At 36.0% G+C, this 21,729-nt stretch overlaps 1 protein-coding gene across 3 annotated transcripts in view; it reads right to left on the bottom strand.

Annotated features, from left to right (window-relative positions):
* The window catches only part of Arap2 (ArfGAP with RhoGAP domain, ankyrin repeat and PH domain 2), a 135,618-nt gene that overhangs the window by 88,370 nt on the left and 25,519 nt on the right, over positions 1 to 21,729 (bottom strand). For all 3 annotated transcript variants that reach the window (XR_007213520.1, XM_048363996.1, XM_048363997.1), the window contains exons 6-8: positions 15,322 to 15,391; positions 10,180 to 10,300; positions 3,627 to 3,805 (exon numbers count right to left, since the gene is read on the bottom strand). Coding sequence is in view for 2 of the 3 variants with exons in the window: in XM_048363996.1 (XP_048219953.1) it covers positions 3,627 to 3,805; positions 10,180 to 10,300; positions 15,322 to 15,391 (370 nt within the window). In the remaining variant the exon portion in view is untranslated. The remainder of the gene's footprint in view (positions 1 to 3,626; positions 3,806 to 10,179; positions 10,301 to 15,321; positions 15,392 to 21,729) is intronic.

Here is a 21,729-nt window from a genome sequence, read left to right as displayed (position 1 = left end):
CTGGCAACCGAGGAGGAAACGCTCTAGAAATGATCAACAGTAATCTTTAAGAACAGCATACATTTCCAGCCACACAAAGTAAAAGGAATTTATTTTAAAAATAGGAAATTAAAAGTATCCCAATTCATTTTCTTGATTGACTTTGCAAATGGAGCTTTTAAAAAATTCTCCAAAAGAAAAGCCTATGCTTATAATAAAAACGTATGTTGAGAGGAAAGTACTAAACAGTAAAGACAAAACTGTGATTAACATCTTAAACCTTACAAAAAAAATTACTGAAGGTTTTAGCAAGAAAACAAAGCCAACACTCAATTATAGATTAGTTTTGAATTACGTACAACTTTCTGGTACTAAAGTATCAAAATTTAAGAATGAACTACTGAAGTAGGAATGAGAGATCTGACCAACACCGTCTTGGCCACGTGGTGGGTGAAGAGGTATTGGGTTTAACTGGCCCATTTTGTCTGCTTGGTCGAGGCAAGGAAGTCCCACCTAGCCAAGTGATGGGCACACCTGCATTCCTAGAGTCAGGGGCAGAAACTTGGACAATGGGTTACTGGACCTGCCAGTCCTGTGTCATAAACTCTTGAGCATCCTGTGACCCTACCCCTTGGCCTGATCCTATTTAGGCCCAGTAAAGGCTCTATTGTGCCATGTCTCCTGTTTCTGTGCTTGCTATCTTTTTTATTTTTTTCAACATCCCACTTCAGCTCTCCATTGGGGTCGATCTAATTTGTTGGTATTGTTTGGGGGGTTCTTTCTTTCTTTCTGTCCTCTCTTGCTCGCATGGTCCAGTATTAAGTATATCCAAAGGGCTGTAGCTCTTTGTGACACAGGCCCACTTTCAGTCACCAACTCTCCAATAAAGACTCCTGATTGCATCTCTCAAAATGTGGCTTCTCTGTTTCTCACAACTGAGTTCCCTCACAACCACACCACTTGTCTTAACACCAATTGTCTTAACTTTCCATTTACCTATTTATATGTACGTTTCCTAGTATTCAGTAAGTAACAGTATTGCTGGATTGTGGCTTTCATAAAACCACATATCTCTGAAACAGCTGTGGTGTTTTTCATGAATGCTGATTCCAACACCTCATTCCCAAAACTTCTCAGTCAATTGGTCTGTAATAAGTCCAGAAATCTAAAAGTTCTGCATGCAGCTATAATGGCCGTAATGCCCTGTATCCCTTCTTCACATGACACTATTTAAATCTACAGAGATACACTTAATTACTTGAGCCAGTTGGTTAGCAGATCAAGAGTGGCAACTTCTAACTATAACCTCCCATTCCAATCAGCATTTCATAAAATGATTGTACTCCTTAGTAATTTTCAATATAGGCTATAATGCTACCCTTCCAACTCTCTCCACTGTATGTTTACTACTCACTGAAGGAATGGGCAAAGTAAATTAGTAAAATGAGGTGTATATTAAGGAAATGGAAACTGAAGGTAATTCCTATGTTAGAGTGGTATAAGTCAATTCCTTTACTTTCATTACCTTCATATTATTAATTTGTATGGCCAGTAAAATCAATGTTTCAAAATGATATAAAAGAATAAGCCAGGTGCCAGTGGCTGACTCCTGTAATCCTAGCTATTCAGGAGGCTCTGATATGAGGATCACAATTGAAAGCCCACCCACACAGGAGAGTCTATGAGGCTCTTTTATCTTCAATTAACCAGCAAAAAAAAAGAAAGAAAGAAAAGAAAAGTAAAAGAAAAAAGTGGGTCTGTAGCTCAAGTGGTAGAGCACTAGTCTTCAATTAAAAAAGCTCAAGGATAGCTCCCAATCCCTAAGTTCAACCATAGTATGAGCATTAAAATTCTTTAAAACTTTAATGTATGGCTTTTGAGTTAAACATTGCATGATGAACTATATTCCCTAGAAAACTAATCTTAACTTTCCTTGTCTGTACAAAACACATGAGTATGTCTTCTTTATGTTTTTCTAGGGAAGGCTCAAAAGAAGTATTTAAAAATCATTTGCCATGATACCTGGAACTAATTTCATATAACCAGGTAATTTCCTAACTAGAAAATGTGAACTAAATGTTGAATATATTAGTCTTACTACCAGAGAATAAGATTAACTCAACTGAGCAACACAACTCATTGCAAGTAAAAGATTAAAACCTCGGCTTGACAGAGAAATTTCTACAAAGCTACATGTAAATTATGTATCTGCAACCTGCATTCCAATAAGAAAAATTTTAATCACCTACCTTCACAGATTGAAAGCTTTTCAGTCTACACATGTTAATAAGCTGCACATCAGTATTCTTTTTTAGGAATATGCTAACTATCCACACTATTAGCATGTTGACACTGCTCAATGATGTCTTCTATAGTTAATTGGCTAAGAAATCTTATCCAAAAATATTTAATGAAGAATTTCACACTAAAGTTCAGAAGATATCTTGAATAAAAATCTTTAGTTAATTTTTTCCCAAATACTGTGTGTAGTGTTTTTTGAGGTGCTAATCTTGTTTTTCTATTATGAAAATAGAATTTTACAATACCTTATCAAACCCATTATAATGAATCATGAGTTTGTGTTAGATCAAACATCTAAACCATGCAGTTTAATTGCACCAATAATTACTAAGCACTTAATACTAAAGATTAAGAAGACAAACCCAAAAAGAAATAAGAATTCTTTACATACTGTTGCCCAAAAATAATTAAAGAAAATAATCAATAAAATCAAATAAAGAAAATAGGACTTGACAAAACTTGTTTTGTTTTGGTTTTGTTTTGGTTTTGCCAGTCTTGGGGCTTGAACTCAAGGCCTGAGCACTGGTCCCTGGCTTCTTTTTGCTAAACTAGCACTCTACCATTTGAGCCACAGTGCCACTTCTGACTTTTTCTATATATGTGGTGCTGGGGAATCGAATCCAGGGCTTCATGTATACAAGACGAACACTTTACCACTAGGCCATATTCCCAGCTTGGGAAAACTTTATATTGCCATAAGTCTCTTGAAAAATACATTTTCCACTGAGTAGTTCATATGAATCAAAATAACCAATAATTCAATGTTATTTTTATATATGTGCTATGTGAATGTATATGTGTATGTCTGTATATGAGTTTGTATATATATGTATGTATATATACACATATACATACATATACATAAATAAAGAGATCACTTGTCTTCAGTAAAGCAGTTTCCCCACAAGCAGCACATATGCTCAAAGAAACAAAAACAGATCAATAAAAATCTTGTAAACTCAAGAAAATATGCTACCTGTTGTTAATCTACAATTTTCTATCACAAAAACATAAGAAGCTTAACAGGTGCAGAAATATGCCTATTTCTTCAGCAGCTGCAATGGTTAATTGGTTCTTAATTATTCTTTCATGTATTTTATGTTATTTAAACTTAGAAATACACTTCAAAATATTTCCAACTATTCTATCTCTTCAGTCCCTTATAAATGGTAATATCCAGACTCAAATTTTGACAGATTTTTCTGAAGCAGAAAACCCAACCACTCTGTTACACCTAATTACTCAGGCAAAAGCAAGACTCTATTAATAAGAACCATAGTAACTGTAACAAAAATTTGTTATTACAAACAGACTAGCACTTATTAATCATGTAATAGAGATCTTACCTGTTCATTTTTGCAAAGCCACACACTACTTCCCTTTAATGCAGTAAAAATTTTAGCTTTATATCCTCTTAGTTCAAGATATCCGCATTTCTCAGGTACAACAGCAACTTGAGACTGGGAAGTAAGAGACTGTGATTTCAGTGCATTTAGTAATATGCTGATCCAGTCATTTCTCTCCTCTGGAAAATAGAAGAAAATCAATAAATCTATACTTAATTTATTCAGCACAGAAACATCAACAAGGGCTTTGCTTGCTTTAAAACAGATAATTCACAGATTCTTTTCCACAAACACATTCTAAATGCTGTTGCAAGCAGAATAATGGCTCAACTCTTTACCAGAAAAGAAAAGATGGAATTTTCACTCTGCTCTTATTCAAACATGAAATGTCCCCCACAGGTTCTTAATTTAAATTGGTGGTCCCCAGTTAGTGGCACTATTCTGGGAAGTTATGAAACTTTTGGCCTACCTTGGTGAAGTATGAGGTGATATCAATAAGTCTCTGAGCTCGAGCTTGCTCTCTGTCTCTCTCTCTTTCTCTCTCTCTCTCTCTCTCTCTCTCTCTCTCTCTCTCTCTCTCTCTGTCTCCACACATACACTTCCTGCTAACAAGGACGTTAAAAAAAAAAACAAAAAACTTCTCTGCCCACCATGGGGCCAAATGATCATACACTGAAACCTCTTAATTGTGAGGCAAAAGAAATCTTACCTTGTTTTGGTCAAGTATTCAGTCACAGCTATGCAAAAGTGATGTACACACTCTTTGTAATACATGAAAATAATATTGCTGTTCCACAATTAATAGATTGCCTATGGCAATTCAGTCACTCAAAAACTCAGAAAGTCGGGCTGGTATATGGCCTTGTGTTTGAATGCTTGCCTCGCATACATGAAGCCCTGGGTTTGATTCCTTGGCACCATGTATACAGAAAAAGCCAGAAGTGACGCTGTAGCTCAAGTGGTAGAGTGCGAGTCTTGAGCAAAAAGAAGCCAGTGACAGTGTGCAGGCCCTGAGTTCAAGCCCCAGGACTGGCAAACAACAATAACAGCAAAACTAATAAAGTCCTTTACTTCCATGATATTCAGTCTTCTTTTCCACTCTCACAGCAATAACACATTCCAATCAGTAAATTGAAACTTGGTACTACCACTCCAACAAATGCTAAGAGACCTTCAATTATGTACAACACGCTGGTATCATGTAGTATAAGAAATCTATCGAGTCCCCAAACAACAATGACACTATTAAGTTAGATGTGGACACATAGTGGAACATAGACGAGAATAATTGTGGACACTATCAAATCATATATGAGTCAAAATCAGTTGGGGTAAGTGATTTGCTGAAAGTCATACAGCAACTAGTATTAAAATTGGAACACTTAGAACTACCCAGTGTATTAACTTGGGCACAGTGTTTTTGACACCTTGGGGAAAATGTATGTGTGGTGGTGGTGGTGGGCAGGGCAATTGTGATAGGTCTCTAAAATGAAGAGCAATCCAAAAGGGAAAAATAGAGTTTGAGTTTGGGAGAGAGAAAATCAGATCAGGGTTTGAACAAGGACAAAACATGAACAGGAACCAACAGGCAGGAAAAACCAACATCTGCCCAGAGGGGCTAACTTAGATAGTCATACATAGTTTTGAACACACAAGGAAATAATAGGAAATGGCCCTAGAGAATCTGCACTTCCTGTTTAAGGAATTCCATTTTTTACTACAAGGATTATTAACAAGGAAGAAACATGATTAGGATATTTAAGCTAAAGATAATTGACAGGAAACACACATTAAGTTAAAGATTAGGACAATTGGGCTGGGAATATGGCCCTGTGGCAAGAGTGCTTGCCTTGTATACATGAAGCTCTGGGTTCGATTTCTCAGCACCACCTATATAGAAAATGGCCAGAAGTGGCACTGTGGCTCAAGTGGGCACAGTGCTAGCCTTGAGCAAAAAGAAGCCAGGGACAGTGCTCATGCCCTGGGTTCAAGCCACAGGACTGGCAAAAAAAAAAAAAAGATTAAGACAATTGACAGTGAAAACAAAACAACTCACAGAATCAATATATTAAATCAGTTCTGACGATATGTGGTGCATTTTCATAAAAGTAGTAATAAATCACTTAGAATAATTGTTTATTTGGTGTAATGATTTGGCCAAGGAAGGTGAGAGAATCTAATTAATCAACAAAACTGCCTCAATTCTTCAGTAACCTAGCATAAGCACCTAGATGGAAAAGACTGGGAAGTAGAGCTGTGGCTCAAGACATAAAGCACTGGCCTTGAGCACAAAGTACCCAGGGACAGAACCCAGACCCCGAGTCACCAAAGGAGGATATTTTTAGGAGGGGATCACAACGGCTCAATAACTACGTGCATATGATAATATAAAATAATATTTATCAAAATGAACTCCAAGAAATGGCAACAAGAGAATATTTTTCTTTGACACTGTTTCTGTGTCTTTTACCTTTTGTCTTGTGTGTAAGTTTACAGTCTTGTTTGTAAGTACTATGTTTTGGGGGAGAGAAAAAGGGGCACAGAAAAGGTGGGACAAAAGGTAACAACACTAGTACTCGCCAGACATGGTATGGAATGGAAAATGAACTATAAAACTTGTGGTTGGACACATCAACCAGAGAAAGGTAAAGAACCACATGGTTTTATCTCTGGATGCGGAAAAAGAGTTCGATAAAATCCAGCACCCATTTATGCTAAAAGCCCTGGAAAAACTGGGATTCCAGGGAACATTCCTGAATATAATCAAGGCAGTTTATGACAAACCAACAGCAAGCATAACTCTAAATGTTCAAAAACTAAAGCCATTCCCTTTAAAATCAGGAACAAGGCAGGATGCCCACTCTCTCCCCTGCTCTTCAACATAGTACTAGAATTCCTAGCCAGAGCAATTAGGCAAGAAGAGAAGATAAAGGGGATCCAAATAGGAAAAGATGAAGTTAAACTTTCTCTCTTCGCAGATGACATGATCCTATACCTAAGGAATCCCATAGACTCTACCCCCATGCTACTAGAGCTGATCCAAAACTTTGGCAAAGTTGCAGGATATAAAATAAACCTTCAAAAATCAACGACCTTTCTCTATGCTAACGATCTGAAGACCGAGGCTGAAATCAGGAAAGCAACTCCTTTTGCAATAGCCCCCCAAAACATAAAATACCTAGCAATAACCTTAACCAAAGAAGTGAAAGACCTCTTTGAAGAGAACTTTAAAAGCTTGAAAAACGAAATTAAGTCAGAACTAAGGAAATGGAAAAACCTCCCATGCTCCTGGATTGGGAGGATTAATATAATCAAAATGGCAATATTGCCAAAGGCTATCTACAAATTCAATGCAATACCCATTAATATCCCAACACCATTCTTTAATGAAATAGAGGAAGCAATCCAGAAATTCATATGGAACAATAAAAGACCTATAATAGCAAAAACAATCCTAAGCAGAAAAAACAGTGCTGGAGGAATTACAATACCCAACTTCAAGCTGTATTATAAAGCTATAGTAATAAAAACAGCTTGGTATTGGCACCGGAACAGGCCTGAAGACCAATGGAACAGAATTGAAGACCCAGAATTAAACCCACAGAACTATGCCTACTTAATCTTTGATAAAGGAGCTAAAACAATAGTATGGAAGAAAGATAGCCTCTTTAACAAGTGGTGCTGGCAAAACTGGCTCAACACATGCAACAAACTAAAACTACATCCTTATATGTCACCCTGCACCAAAATCAATTCCAAATGGATTAAAGGCCTTGAAATCAAAACAGACACCCTGAAACACTAAAGGAAGGAGTAGGAGAAACACTTGGGCTCCGTGGCACAGGACGGAACTTCCTTAACAAAGACCCAGAAAGGATACAAATCAAAGAAAGGTTGGACAAATGGGACTGCATCAAACTGCAGAACTTCTGCATGGCAAAGGACATAGCTCACAAGATAAACAGAAAGCCCACAGACTGGGAGAAGATCTTTACCGGACATTCAACAGACAAAGGCCTCATCTCTAAAATATATACAGAACTAAAAAAATTACCTTCTTCCAAAACAAAACTGCAAAGAACAAATAGCCCCCTCATCAAGTGGGCTAAAGACTTACAAAGAGACTTCACTGATGAGGAAATGAGAATGGCCAAGAGACATATGAAAAAATGCTCTACATCACTGGCCATAAAAGAAATGCAAATCAAAACAACATTGAGATTCCATCTCACCCAGTAAGAATGTCATATATCAAGAAAACTAACAACAACAATTGTTGGAGGGGATGTGGCCAAAAGGGAACCCTACTTCATTGTTGGTGGGAATGTAAACTGGTTCAGCCACTCTGGCAAGCAGTATGGAGATTCCTCAGAAGGCTAAATATAGAACTCCCCTATGACCCAGCAGCCCCACTTTTGGGTATCTATCCAAAAGACCACAAATAAAGTCACAGTAAAGCCACCAGCACAACAATTGCACAATTTGTCATAGCTAGAATCTGGAAGCAACCCAGATGCCCCTCCATAGACGAATGGATCAGGAAAATGTGGTACATATACACAATGGAATTTTATGCCTCTATCAGAAAGAATGACATTGTCCCATTTGTAAGGAAATGGAAGGACTTGGAAAAAGTTATCCTAAGTGAAGTGAGCCAGACCCAAAGAAACATGGACTCTATGGTCTCCCTTATTGGGAATAATTAGTACAGGTTTAGGCAAGTCATAGCTGAGCATCACAAGAGCCCAATAGCTATACCCTTATGAACACATAAGATGATGCTAAGTAAAATGAACTCCATGTTATGGAAACGATTGTTATATCACAGTTGTAACTACTTTCAACGTGCCATATGTAACTATAGCCTCTATTATTGATGATATTCCCGTATCACCTTCCTGTGGTTGTACCTACACTATCTCTGTAATCTTATCTGAGTTTATTGGAAACCGTGTATACTGGTATTGGAAGTAGGAAATTGAAAGGGAATACCAAATTTGACAGACACAGGGCAAAAAAAGACAAACAACTACAAAAGCAATACTTGCAAAACTGTTTGGTGTAAGTGAACTGAACACCTCTGGGGGGGAGTGGGAAGGGAAAGGGGGAGGGAGAGGGGGGTATGAGGGACAAGGTAACAAACAGTACAAGAAATGTATCCAATGCCTAACGTATGGAAACTTAACCTCTCTGTACATCAGTTTGATAATAAAATTTTGAAAAAAAAAAACAAACTTGTGGTTGGAGACAGGAGGGGAAAACTGGAAGAAAGCAAGGAAAGGGTGACATTTATCAAGAACAAATATACTAATTACCTGGATCAAGTAACCGTAAGCCCTTGAGACATTGCCTTAACAATAACTAAATATATATATATATATATATGATATAAATTTTAAAAGTGAAATAAAAAATAGATGGAGAGACAGTGGAAGCTCTGAAATGGACTGACAAGATCTTTCTTGCTGAATGATTCTTTTGACAGGTGTACTGACAGTATGACTGTAGTCAATCAAAGGGCAGTGATGAATACAATTCAGACAGGAGTGATGGCTTGTAGCACAGTCAGCCAGGAAGATGTTGAGAACTGGACAGGATCTGGGCATATTTTTTTAGTTCACTGACAAAGATTGACTGGATTTGAGATATGAACCGATGGAAATATTTAGGGTGAACAACCAGCTCACAGCCTAAGCACCTCGATCTTCCATCTATTGTGAGGAGGAAAAATCAAAGGGAAAGTAGGTTTGGTGGAGTGGATAGAAATAACAACTTGGATGGAAACAAGTGTTATATCACTGTAATTATTTTCAACATGCCACTGTTTTGTTTTGTTTTGTTTTGTTTCTCTCATATTCCCTTCCCGTGGTTATATGCCCACTATCACGGTATCTCATCTGAGTACCCTGGATGCTGTATATACATGTATTCGAACTAGGGAAGGCAAAGGGAATACCAATATTGAGAGACAATTGATAAAAATACAAACCATTCCAAAAGCAATGCTTACAAAACTATATGGTATAAACCAACTGTACAACTCATGTGGGGGAGAGGGAAACGACAAGGGGGAAGGCGGCGGAAAAATGAGGGAGGAGGTAACAAGTTGGATAAGAAATGTCCTCACTGCCTTACATATGAAACTGTAACCCCTCTGTACTTCACTTTGAAAATAAAGGGGAAAAAGAAATAACATCTTGGACATCTGATGTTTAAGATTCTATGAAACACACATGTTGAGATATCAGTTAAAGATCTAAATATGATTCTGGAATACAGGCTACAGATTTTCACTACTGTACACCTATCACTTAGGACCCCACAGTTAATAGTTCCTCACTACCTATGTTTTGCATAAAGAATAGTGATCAGATCAGACAAGAAAGAGCAACTCAATTTATTCAGGGCTAACCATCATGCATTCTAAATTAACTTTAAAATGGAAATTACTCTAATATATTTAGCTTCTTCACATTTATATATTTTTTCCTGGCATATTAATCTCATGAGAAATTAATGTCTGTACTTTTATAAGGAAAAGAAATAATCTTACCTTCTTTTTCTACTCTGAAAACAAAAGTTCTTTGTGTTGTAACAACTTCAAATTTATTGTCTCCTTGAACTCGTACTGTAGAAACGGCAGAGATGGGAATAATTCCCTTTGAATACATCTCCTATATTGGTTAGAGAAAAAGATAATGGCACATTAAACTGAAATTGTTCTGATCTTATTAAAAAAAAAAGGTTGACACAGTCATTACAACTGTTTCTTGTTAATGATTTCCATCTTAATTTTAAAATGACATACAGATACACTGTGTTTATACCCCAGAAAGAAAACTATTAATATCTCTTTCTATTAGAAGAAATGCCTATTCAATTTTATCTTCATCTGGAATTAAAAGATAGATTTTAACACAGTCTTACTTGGCCAAAATGAGACAGCTCCAGCAGGAGCATGCTTTTTGAAACTGTCTGGTCAGAATGATTTCTTGGTGTTTGCAGGCATCTGCTGGCCATAGCCGGTACTGTAACCGGATTTCAAAGCTGCTTCAACTTTATTGTGAGCACAAAAAATACCCAGCAAAAACTGCTGGATTTTTTAAATCAATGTAGCCTACTAATTCCCAACAAATAATTTCACCCAATGAATAAAAAAGTATAACTTAAAAAGATGAATCTGAAAAGGGATAATATAGCCATGAAATACAATGCATATCCACAAAATTCTGAAAATTAAGGGAAGAAGTGAGTTTGGGAAGAATGAGGGAGAACGATGAAAGAGAAGGCACTGATCAATATGTACTGTGTTCATAAATTTCTCTGTACTCCTTTGTAAAAACACCTAGAGATAATAAATATATACTAAAAGTGATGGATCTGGCTGCTTAGAATAGGCTAACACATATTATGTTTTGCTTAAGCAAGTCAGTCTTAAGATTCTGTTAATGTTTTCTCTTCCTGGATGCTACTAAAGCCAATTGGTATGACTACCACCCCACAATTTGAACTGTTTACTAAAGGTATAATATTTAATAGGCCCTGTGTTAGAAAATTCAGAGGGTCTTGAAACATTCAAGAAACACAAAAGGTAAAACCAGACATTTAATAAGAAAAAAGTTTAAGTCTGAATTCAAATTAAGGGATGTGTTAAGACAAAGAAAGACAAAAATTCTCAATTCACTTAAAAGAGGCACAGTGTTTTTACAACAGTGACATTTTTACTATGAATAAAACACTCTCAACTTTGAGCTTATTGATGAGTGAGTGGAGAATATAAAAAGCCTGAACAACAGGGTATAAAGAATGAAATGATGTAGGAACTTGGCAAACAAACAACAGAGAGTCCAACCGGATGAAGCTGAGAACATACAAAAGGTCTTGGATATCAAAAGAAAAGTGTGGACATTTCCTGAAAGAGTTCATTCTACTTTGTTCCACAATATTATATATGTTAGGTAGCATTATCCCCCATTAAGAGCAAGTCACTAGTGTCCAAAGTAACTGGAGAGGAGAAGTACTAAATATATAAAAGCATTCCAGGGGGCTGGGTATGTATCTTAGCGATAGGTTGCTTGCCTAGCATGTATGAAGCCCTAGTTTCAATTCCTCAGCACTACATAAACAGAAAAAGCCCGAAGTGGTGCTGTGGCTCAAGTGGCAGAGTGCTAGCCTTGAGCAAAAAGAAGCCTGGGACAGTGCTCAGGCCCAGAGTTCAAGCCCAAGGACTGGCAAAAAAAAAAAAAAAGGGCAAATAAATTCAAGTGGTAATGTCAAGCCAATAGTGCTCCAGAGTGTGGACGGGTCTCCGCATTGTCAAATAGCCTAGTGATATGTGGAAAGGCCCAGCATGCCAGGGGACATTTAAGGACTTCTCTGCTAAGAGGTTTGTAGTGTCAAAAATATTTACATTTGAACCTTTAGGTAATCTGTTCCCAAACTCCTCTCTGGATAAGAATTAGAGGAGCTTATATTAGAGTTATCCTGTTCAGATAATTATTCGTTCAATGTTACCTTTAACCCATTTTTCAGTGAAGAAAAATCGAACAGCACCATTCAGAAAGAAATATTAATACATGAATATTCTCTTCTTATTAGATTTCTTGAAGGAGATTTAAAAACATATAATAACCTATACACCTTTAACAACATTATTTAACAGCTAAGAGCTTCTTTTAGAGCAACAGGGAAAAATAAATCCTTAGACAAGATCAAAATATATTTAACAATTTAAAAATGATGTCAATTTAACCTCAGGACACTGTAGCCTTTCGTTCTGCTCATTTATAATCTATCATGAGATCCCAAGACAAATCTTGCTATATTTTTCAATACTGTAGCATTAATTTTATATTTTTCTTGTAACAACCCAAGGTAAAGACACTGGAGAGGGGAAAAAATATACTCAAATGACAACAGGCTCAAATGCCTACATTTTTCAGAGTGTGAAATGTTCCTTAAGGAAAGAAATGTTAAGGCATCCCTTGAGCCACTGCACACAGATATCTGGGTCAAATCTGTCATTTATCTACCACTTTCAGACAATGAAAAGACCACAGGGCAATTCTGCTCACAGCTGAGTGGGAATGTGGGTGAGTTAGATTTCTTAGCAGGGGATAAAGGTATTAAGGCCTTGGGGATGATGCCATTTTCTGTGATAAAATGAAGAAATCTTTATGGAGACATGATTGGACAACATTCAGGAAAGTGGAAGAAAATGAAGGAGAGGCACATCTTTGCACACTACCTCCAAGTGCACATTTAGACCATAAAAGACCCAACTGCTCTGTTCACATACTAGCGAAAATTACATAGCCAGACAAAATAATAGCTGTGACTACACTAGAGCATGTCTTTGACCGTGAGGATAATGATAGAAACTGCTTCCTGGTAGGAAACACCCACCCCAGTGTATTTATGTTTTGTTAGAGTGAAAACAATCTCCTGGACAGTACGTGGATGAGTTCCATAAGAAGCCACAATTTAAATACCTGAAAAATAAAGATTAGTCTAAGGGATTGTAACCACTCATTTAAATATAAACTTTTAAAATTAGCTTCAAAACCACCACTGTACTGTTTTTATTACACCAGTATCTACAAATATGAGAAGCCCCCATCTTTGCATTGCTCCGAAAGGACAAACAGATGCAGAAAAACTGTCCACACAGAATGCAGACAGATGCAGAAAAACTGTGTCCACTGGACACAGAAATGAGATATTCTCTCTTATTTGGGAATAAGGATACCATCATCAATATCACCTTATGGCATGGAAGGCTGTCTCTCTCTCTCCAACAGTTTTCTTCATCTCAATCAAACCAGGAAAAAGACACAGGTATAAAGAAAAAGTAGCAGTCTGATCCTGTCAGACACAGGCTATATTGCATTCATCCTTGGCACAGAAGAGACATCCACATTCAAATAGATGAGCAAATTCGATATAGCATCGAAAGCGGTAAACCAGATTTTAAAAACGTTCATCCCCCCATATCACAATTCTCAAACAGGTTTGTCTAAACCTATTTCATTTAATCACATTAGCAATCATTTAAACCTTCTATTACTCTTAGACTTACAGTATGCCGCATAGGACATGCTATCGTAGGTCATTTTCTATAGAAAAGCATGTACTCTTCTGCCTTATGGAACTAAAACAGCAGTACATGAAATCACTGTTCAAGCCACAGAAGCCACTAACAATACAGTGGAAATAGAAATAACCAAGAAAACAATAGTAGACCATGAACCATAATGATAATGTGACTAAATCTTGAGTTGTAAAGAGAATATTTAAAGCCAAGGTAAAACATACCTACTTCTGGTTAACTAAAATATGATATATTTATTTTTCCCAATGTTTATTAAGGGCATTTGCAAATATAGAAAAGTTAAAAGGGTAATGTAACAGCAGATGCATATTATTTATAATCTAAATGACACATGGCTATGTATAATATATATAGATACATAGATTTATATATATATATATATATAGAGAGAGAGAGATACATAGATTTGACAATAATTACAGTTGTCTCTTTAACCTATGGGGGAGCTGGTTCCAGAAATACTTCAGGCACCAAAATCCATGGTTGCTTAAGTTCCTTAAAACAGTATAGCATTTATATTAACCTATATGCTACCTCCTGTATGCTTTAAATCATCTCTAGGTTATTTATTTAACCCTGTACACTTGAAATGTTATGGAAATAGTAACTGGATCAATAAAGTAATAGTAAGAGGATAATAACATCTGTGCATGGTCATTACAGGTGCCATTTTTTTCTGAATATATTTGATCCATAGTTCAATGAATCAATATCAATATACAGCCTGAGGATATAGAAGGATGGCTATACATCCCCAAAACTAATTTATGCATATATGCAATAAATGTACACATTTGAAAATATTAATAACAGTATGTGAAAGGCATTGGCAGATCTAACGACACTACCATCTACGTCCTTCAGTGTACAGCTCCTAAGAATGAGGACATTATCTACAAAAGTACATCTTTAGAACTCTACCATGTCATTAAGATGAAATCAACATAATGCAATAACTCTAGCCTAATAAATTTTATTACCTCTAATTGTAAACAACCTCCTCACATTTATCTCCAATGATCTATTTCATGTAGCCTAGTCTATAAAATGAATATATGTGTGTATAATATATATATATATAAAATCAATACTATGTATGGTTCATACTTTCCCATATGAGCTTTTCATTGTTCTTTGTTATTAAGTCCTGTGCTCTACAGTTTCTGGATATACAAATATCCTGGCTCTTGGAGGCTCATAGCAAGGGAAATCAAATTGAATGCAGTGAGATTCTTCTCACTTACAGATTTACTCTGCAATCAACCCCTCCCTACTTTGCCACTTTCTATTTAGAACTGACTTGTAAACATTCCTTATGCTTCCCCGTGACAAAAGCAATTTTTGATTCATCTTTATATCACTCAAAGCATTTCCTATGGTTTCCAAGATATGCCATACATAATTGTAAGATATGCAGGCTTAAAAAATGAAAAGTGAAATTATGAAGAGTGAATTTATCATATGCAAATTCTCTTCATCCTGATAATCTACCTTCTATTTTTAAAAACCAAACCATTTGCTTAGTTCCCTGAAGTACTCTTAGGATATTAAAAGGCATTTTTGAAAACTGTAAATTGTACTTACCCTTTCATTATTGAAATAAGAAATGGTAAGGCCATCGAATTTCACCCATCTCTTCTGAAACATGCGTTTTCTGTCAAAGAGATGAAATTGCTATTCAAGTACCATTAACTTGGATTTTAAGTGCATTTGTAATGTAATAATGATGCATACTTCCCATCTGTTGCTTGTACATAAGAAATTAACTATATATAAAGTTTCTAGTCTGTTGACTAAGATATCTAAAATAATGATACTATTAAAAATGCTGTTAAACGTGAATGTGTGGTGTAATACAAAACAGAATGCATCACAAACCCTATCATTGAACTCATATTCCAGCAATGGAGAAAGTACTTAAATGAAGACATAACATAAAATTTCCATCCCTCATTAAGCTTCTATACATATTTTAATTCACCTTGACTTTTGCTTTCGTGCATGAATGATATCTTTTCTGAACTCGTATGTTTTGTTCATTGGATTTATGGACATAAATAATTTTGATTATTATAAGCTACAAAAGCCCTGTCAAAATATAAACATGTATAATCACTCAAAATGTAGTGGTACTGTTTTACTTTTTCTTGAAAAGGGACTATATGAAACTACATTCAATTTAAGATTTTTACTATCATATAATCATATCCCATTTTTGCTTAAAAAATAAAACACAGTTTTTCTGACTTTCTAAGAGAAGAATGTTGAGCCTCTTCTACTTAGGCTTGTCTTTGTTTTGCTTTACTCCCCCCTTAGTCGGACAATGCACAGATTTTTTTTTAAGTTTTTATTATAAAACTGATGTACAGAGAGGTTACAGTTTCACACGTTAGGCATTGGATACATTTCTTGTACTGTTTGTTACCTTGTCCCTCATACCCCCCTCCCCCCTCCCCCTGTCCCCCTCTGAGGTGTTCAGTTCACTTACACCAAACAGTTTTGCAAGTATTGCTTTTGTTGTTGTTTCTCGTATTTTACCCTTTGTCTCTCAATTTTGGTATTCCCTTTGAATTTCCTAATTCTAATACCAGTACACACTGTTTCCCATACACTCAGATAAGATTACAGAGATAGTGTAGATACAATCACAAGAAGGTGATACACGAACATCATCAATAGTAGAAACTACAGATACACATGGGATGTTGAAAGTAGTTACAACTCTGATATAACAATCATTTTCATAAAATGGAGTTCATTTCACTTAGCATCATCTTATGGGATCATAAGGGTATAGCTATTGGGTTCTTGTGATCCTCTGTTGTGACTTGCCTAAACCTGTGCTAATTATTCCCTATAAGGGAGACCATAGAGTCCATGTTTCTTTGGGTCTGGCTCACTTCACTTAGTATAACTTTTTCCAAGTCCTTCCATTTCCTTACAAATGGGACAATGTCATTCTTTCTGATAGAGGCATAAAATTCCATTGTGTATATGTACCACATTTTCCTGATCCATTCGTCTACGGAGGGGCATCTGGGTTACTTCCAGATTCTCGCTATGACAAATTGTGCTGCAATGAACATTGTTGTGCTGGTGGCTTTACTTTGATTTTGTTTGTAGTTTTTTGGATAAATACCCAAAAGTGGGGTTGCTGGGTCATAGGGGAGTTCTACATTTAGCCTTCTGAGGAATCTCCATACTGCTTGCCAGAGTGGCTGAACCAGTTTACATTCCCACCAACAATGAAGTAGGGTTCCCTTTTGGCCACATCCCCTCCAACAACTGTTATTGTTAGTTTTCTTGATATATGACATTCTTACTGGGGTGAGATGGAATCTCAATGTTGTTTTGATTCAATGCACAGATTTTGAAATCCTATTCTCAATATGGCTTTTGATCTGGACCAGCATCTTCTGGATACTTCCAGCTTTTAATAGATATTAACACCTAAAAACTAGCTGCTTCTTTAAACCAAACTCTTTAAAAAGTCACTTCTAAACAAATAGGTAAACACTAACCAAATTTACCTTATCCTTTTTCAGTTTTCTAACACACTGAAAGAGTTGATTTTTAACTTCCTGTGGCTTTTCAAAGATTTGAAAACGGAAAGAGAACTTCCGTGCTTTTGAAGAGTTTTGGCTTCTGGCAACTTCCCTAGTTACACCTGTAAGCCACCCACAACATGTCAGCAAATATAAGAATATAAGTGCCTGAATCATGTCAAATGGAGAACATTTCTGAAGTTTCTCAGTACACATAGAAGCACTGAATTAGTTATGAAGTTAAAAGAACACTAAAGGACAGTAACATCATCTAACCAGACTGCTACCCAGGCCTCTTCCCTTATCTTCCTATTTCTTAAAACTTCTCTAGGCCTATGTGCAATGTCTCGCCTTCACACTGCCACAACATTAGATACACTGGCTTTCACTTCTTCAGATTCTCAGCATCAAAAGTTAAAAGGTAAAGAAATCAAGTATTAAGCAAACACACAATAATTATATACTGAATATGCCAATGATCACTCTGCACTCATTTCATGTTTATCTCTGCCACACATAAAAAGCAGGCAAGTCCTTTCTTACACAATACCAACTATAATTTAGTAAATCAAGATTTTGGTTGGGGACCCACCCAGGCTGTGCGACATAAGGTAGAAAGTTATGGGCTCCAGAGCACATAGAATATCCCATTTTAAATTAAAAATAATCATCATTTGTAAAGGGAGGAAGAGGCCATAAGTATGTTTCATATGTCCCCCATCTTCTCTCAATTAACTTCTTATCTTTCAGGATTATACCCAAACCACAAACACAGCAACTACTTTCCTGATGACCCAATCCAAAACTGATCACAAAGCTGCGCTGTCTCAAAGCCCCTTCCTTTACCTCCTAGCACTTAACACAATAACATATGTTCACTTGCTCACTATCATTCTGTCACTCCTCCTCATTCTTTACAAGGGCTGAGTACAAGAGGGCTTCAATCTCTTTTTTTGAGCAACAATTGACAGTAACAAATCTAAAAAATAAAACTGTTAAATAAATAATTAATATGAGTATGTACCATCCTTTTCAAACGATGGCAAGGACCATAGAAAAGTAAGCCTCTAATATGGAGCCCTTCTATTTAATCTTTTAGAATAATGGTTGAGGAAAACTATGAAGAACTCAGAATTAAATTCAAGCTTGATCTAAGTGCCAAATAAAAACTGTTTAGAAACTACTTTAATATGCCTTATTCAAGAATAATTGCATCTACTTGGAGTCCTAGAGCTCTGTAGAATTCTACCACAATTTACATAAGCACTTGTGAGGTCCAAGGCATCCTCTAAGAGCTAGTAATTATGTCTACTGGTAATGAGGATGGAAGAAAGAAGCCATTTCTACGCATAGAGACCAAAGACGCTTCCATCTGACAAGCCACATCTCCCTCTCAGGCACTGTACCGCTAAACACAAGCCCACTCTTGCCTGTTTGAAAAAGCCAAAGAAAACCAGAAAATCTATGAATCTCAAGCCCTGAAAAACAGTCACAACCATCTGAATTTTCTCAATGCCAGCTCACCATTAGATGCGTTCACTGATTTTAAGCTTTTTTTTTTAATGATTAAATCTCTCTCTTCATCAAGGACAGAGCAACTAAAGATGACAAATCTCATCTCATTCAGAAAAGCAATGAGATCAAGGCATGGTAGTTGTGAACACTTATAATCCCAGCATTAGGGAGGCAAAGGCAGAAGGAGGATGAGAGTGAAGCCAGCCTAGTCAGCATAGTAGGACTGAGATTTAAATAGAGAGCAAAGACACGGAGATATAGAGTGAGGCAGTGGGAAAGTAGAGAGAGGGGAGAAATAGAACAGGAAGCACATGGTATAACAATATAGCAGAGCAAAGATGCACCATTCTGTACTGAGAGATTTTTTTGCAATCCTATACCAAAATATCACTTCTGAAATTCATACATCCAGTCATCAAACTCTGCAGACAACACCTTCAGGTCACATGCTGTCCTTAGACCTTTCCTTGCAACATAGCCATCTCATATGCCATTTTCTGCCCCCTTAGAAAGTTCTCTCTAGCTCCTGACATAACAGGATCCTTTCTATCCTCAAGTTCTCAGCATAAAGGTCATTTCCTCCAAAGACCACACAGATCCTTATTCTCTTGTTCCATTCCTTCACATTAATCAAACAAACCAAAACATAATTATATAGTTTTGTTTTATTCATGTCCCATACTAGATCTGAGATGCTTGAGAGTAGATAGCATTAATGTTTATATGAAGTAACTATCACTGGTTTCAAGTATATAAAATATGCTAAGTAGATATCTAGTGAACGAAAGGATTCGAGTAGAAAGTGCATATTGCATTTTATATGTTATAAATATAGAATAAAAATAATGCTCATAACACTTAATCCTTGATTCATTTTTTACTTACTTTCAAATACTAAAGATCAGGGTTTCTACTAAAACAGAATAAAAGTTTTAAGAATCTAGATTGTTATTATAAGGGGAAAATAATAGTCTATTCTAGAAAGTTCTAAAACTCATTATTACATGTAAGGTAAAAATTTTAAAATATTTTATATTTAAAGTATTTAACCACCATAACCCTAATACTTCTACTACTCTGCTTCTGGTAATTATAATTCTACAATATTTTCACAAGTTTGATATTTTAACCTTCCACGTATAAATGGTGTTAGTTAAAAAGACAAATTTTCAGTGAAAGGAAGTAATTTTGAAAATGCAATGTATAGTGTAATGACCATATTTTTAACAGGTGTCATAATTATTTTGGTTGATATTATCATTTTACAATGTATACATTTGTCCCCACCTAAACATATGTTTGTTACACAGTATTTTTGTATATAACATGCATTTAATACTTCCCTATTTAATATAATAGTAATCACCTTTAAATGTCTCTTAACTTTAATTTATATAAACAATGTGTAATCTATATTGCTCATTAAATGTGTCAACATTCAATTAACTATTTGCTATATATGAACATTAAAACTGAATTATAATAATTGGTCCTTTAAAAACAGGAACTTAGACTCATTTATCCTTTCCTGCAGTATTATTTCCCGCCCTATCATTGGACTTAGAGTTCACATTGTGGACCCTACAAATGAATCAAAATGTCTACTACATAATGTTTTGAAGACCTTCAAGATTCCAGTATAAAACCTCAAGCCATTTTAGGCAGGTACACTGGCAGATGCAGTAAGCCCAGCACTCTCCAAGGTGTTCTTGGTGAGGCAGGAAAACAGAGATTTCCCAGAGCGGGTGGACTATATAGTTAGGTCTCGGTCAGTTAAGGCTATGTGGTGGCACCCTCAATCAAAGAAAAAGAAAACTTTCATTTGGATTAATAAATATGGGTAGAGCACTAAACTCTTAAGAATTATTCTATGTCAGGGACAAATGTTTCTCTCCTTAATCAATACCCACGTCTTAAGTATTAGGCAACTAATCCCAGTGGAATTAGTATGATTAAGACACATGCTATTGGGGATTGTTAGAATACTTTTAAAGTTTCCACTGGTGAGTTTTACTGATCTGATTAATTTGATCTATGAATGTCTAAAACCCAAAAAGACAAAATACAAAAGGCAGAGCCACTAAGCCTATGTTATCCTGCAATAATGTGATACAAATTCAACCTGAAATAACAATGATGACAGCATTAAAAGAACTTCAATGCTTCAAAATCAATAAAGAACTATATTTGCCAATAAAAAATCATAAACACATAATACACTGTACTTTATTACAGGCTTTGTGACAAACCACGTACAAACAGTAACTCACTTAATCCTCCATACAATAATCAGAGACAAGAAATAGAGTATCCTCGACTTTCCTGATGGAAGACCAGAGCCACTGGTTGTTTGCATAAATTCCCCAATGATACAGAACAAGTAGAGGGGTTACTGGGGTGTTAAGTGAAGGAAGCCACTTCACCACACCAGAAAGATTCCAGTTTACTGAATGGCAAAGCATCCTGGAAATGCCTTTAGGTAATAATAACTTTTGACCTCCACACGTTTTATAGGTGAGTTCAATTTGGCACACCGTTTTAGAATTCCTGCAGGAACAAGAAAAAGTAAGATAGACAGAAAAACACATTAGCCTGGGCTTTATCTTATTTTGTGTTTAGGATTCTGAAGGGAAACATTTCTTTAAGAAGCTTTTTAAGAATAATTTATAAGGCTTGTGTAGTATTATTGAACGGATTTCTACAAACTCTTCCCTGGAGCTGTGGTAGGGCAGGCGGTGTAAAATTTCAACTGCTTTTATAAAAACAGCCTCACCACCTGATGTCAGTTTTGTTGCCTCAAAATGTGTATCTTAAAAACCTCTTTTTAACAACAGTGTACACACAGCAATTACATTTGTATTTATGGCGTGCTTATACACAGATACTCTGGTTTGATTTCATTCCCAAGGACCACCAGCTGTTGTTGTCTTTT

The sequence above is a fragment of the Perognathus longimembris genome, chromosome 16, assembly GCF_023159225.1.
Source record: "Perognathus longimembris pacificus isolate PPM17 chromosome 16, ASM2315922v1, whole genome shotgun sequence".
Classification (NCBI taxonomy): Eukaryota; Metazoa; Chordata; class Mammalia; order Rodentia; family Heteromyidae; genus Perognathus; species Perognathus longimembris.
This window is presented reverse-complemented; position numbering and strand designations above follow the sequence as displayed.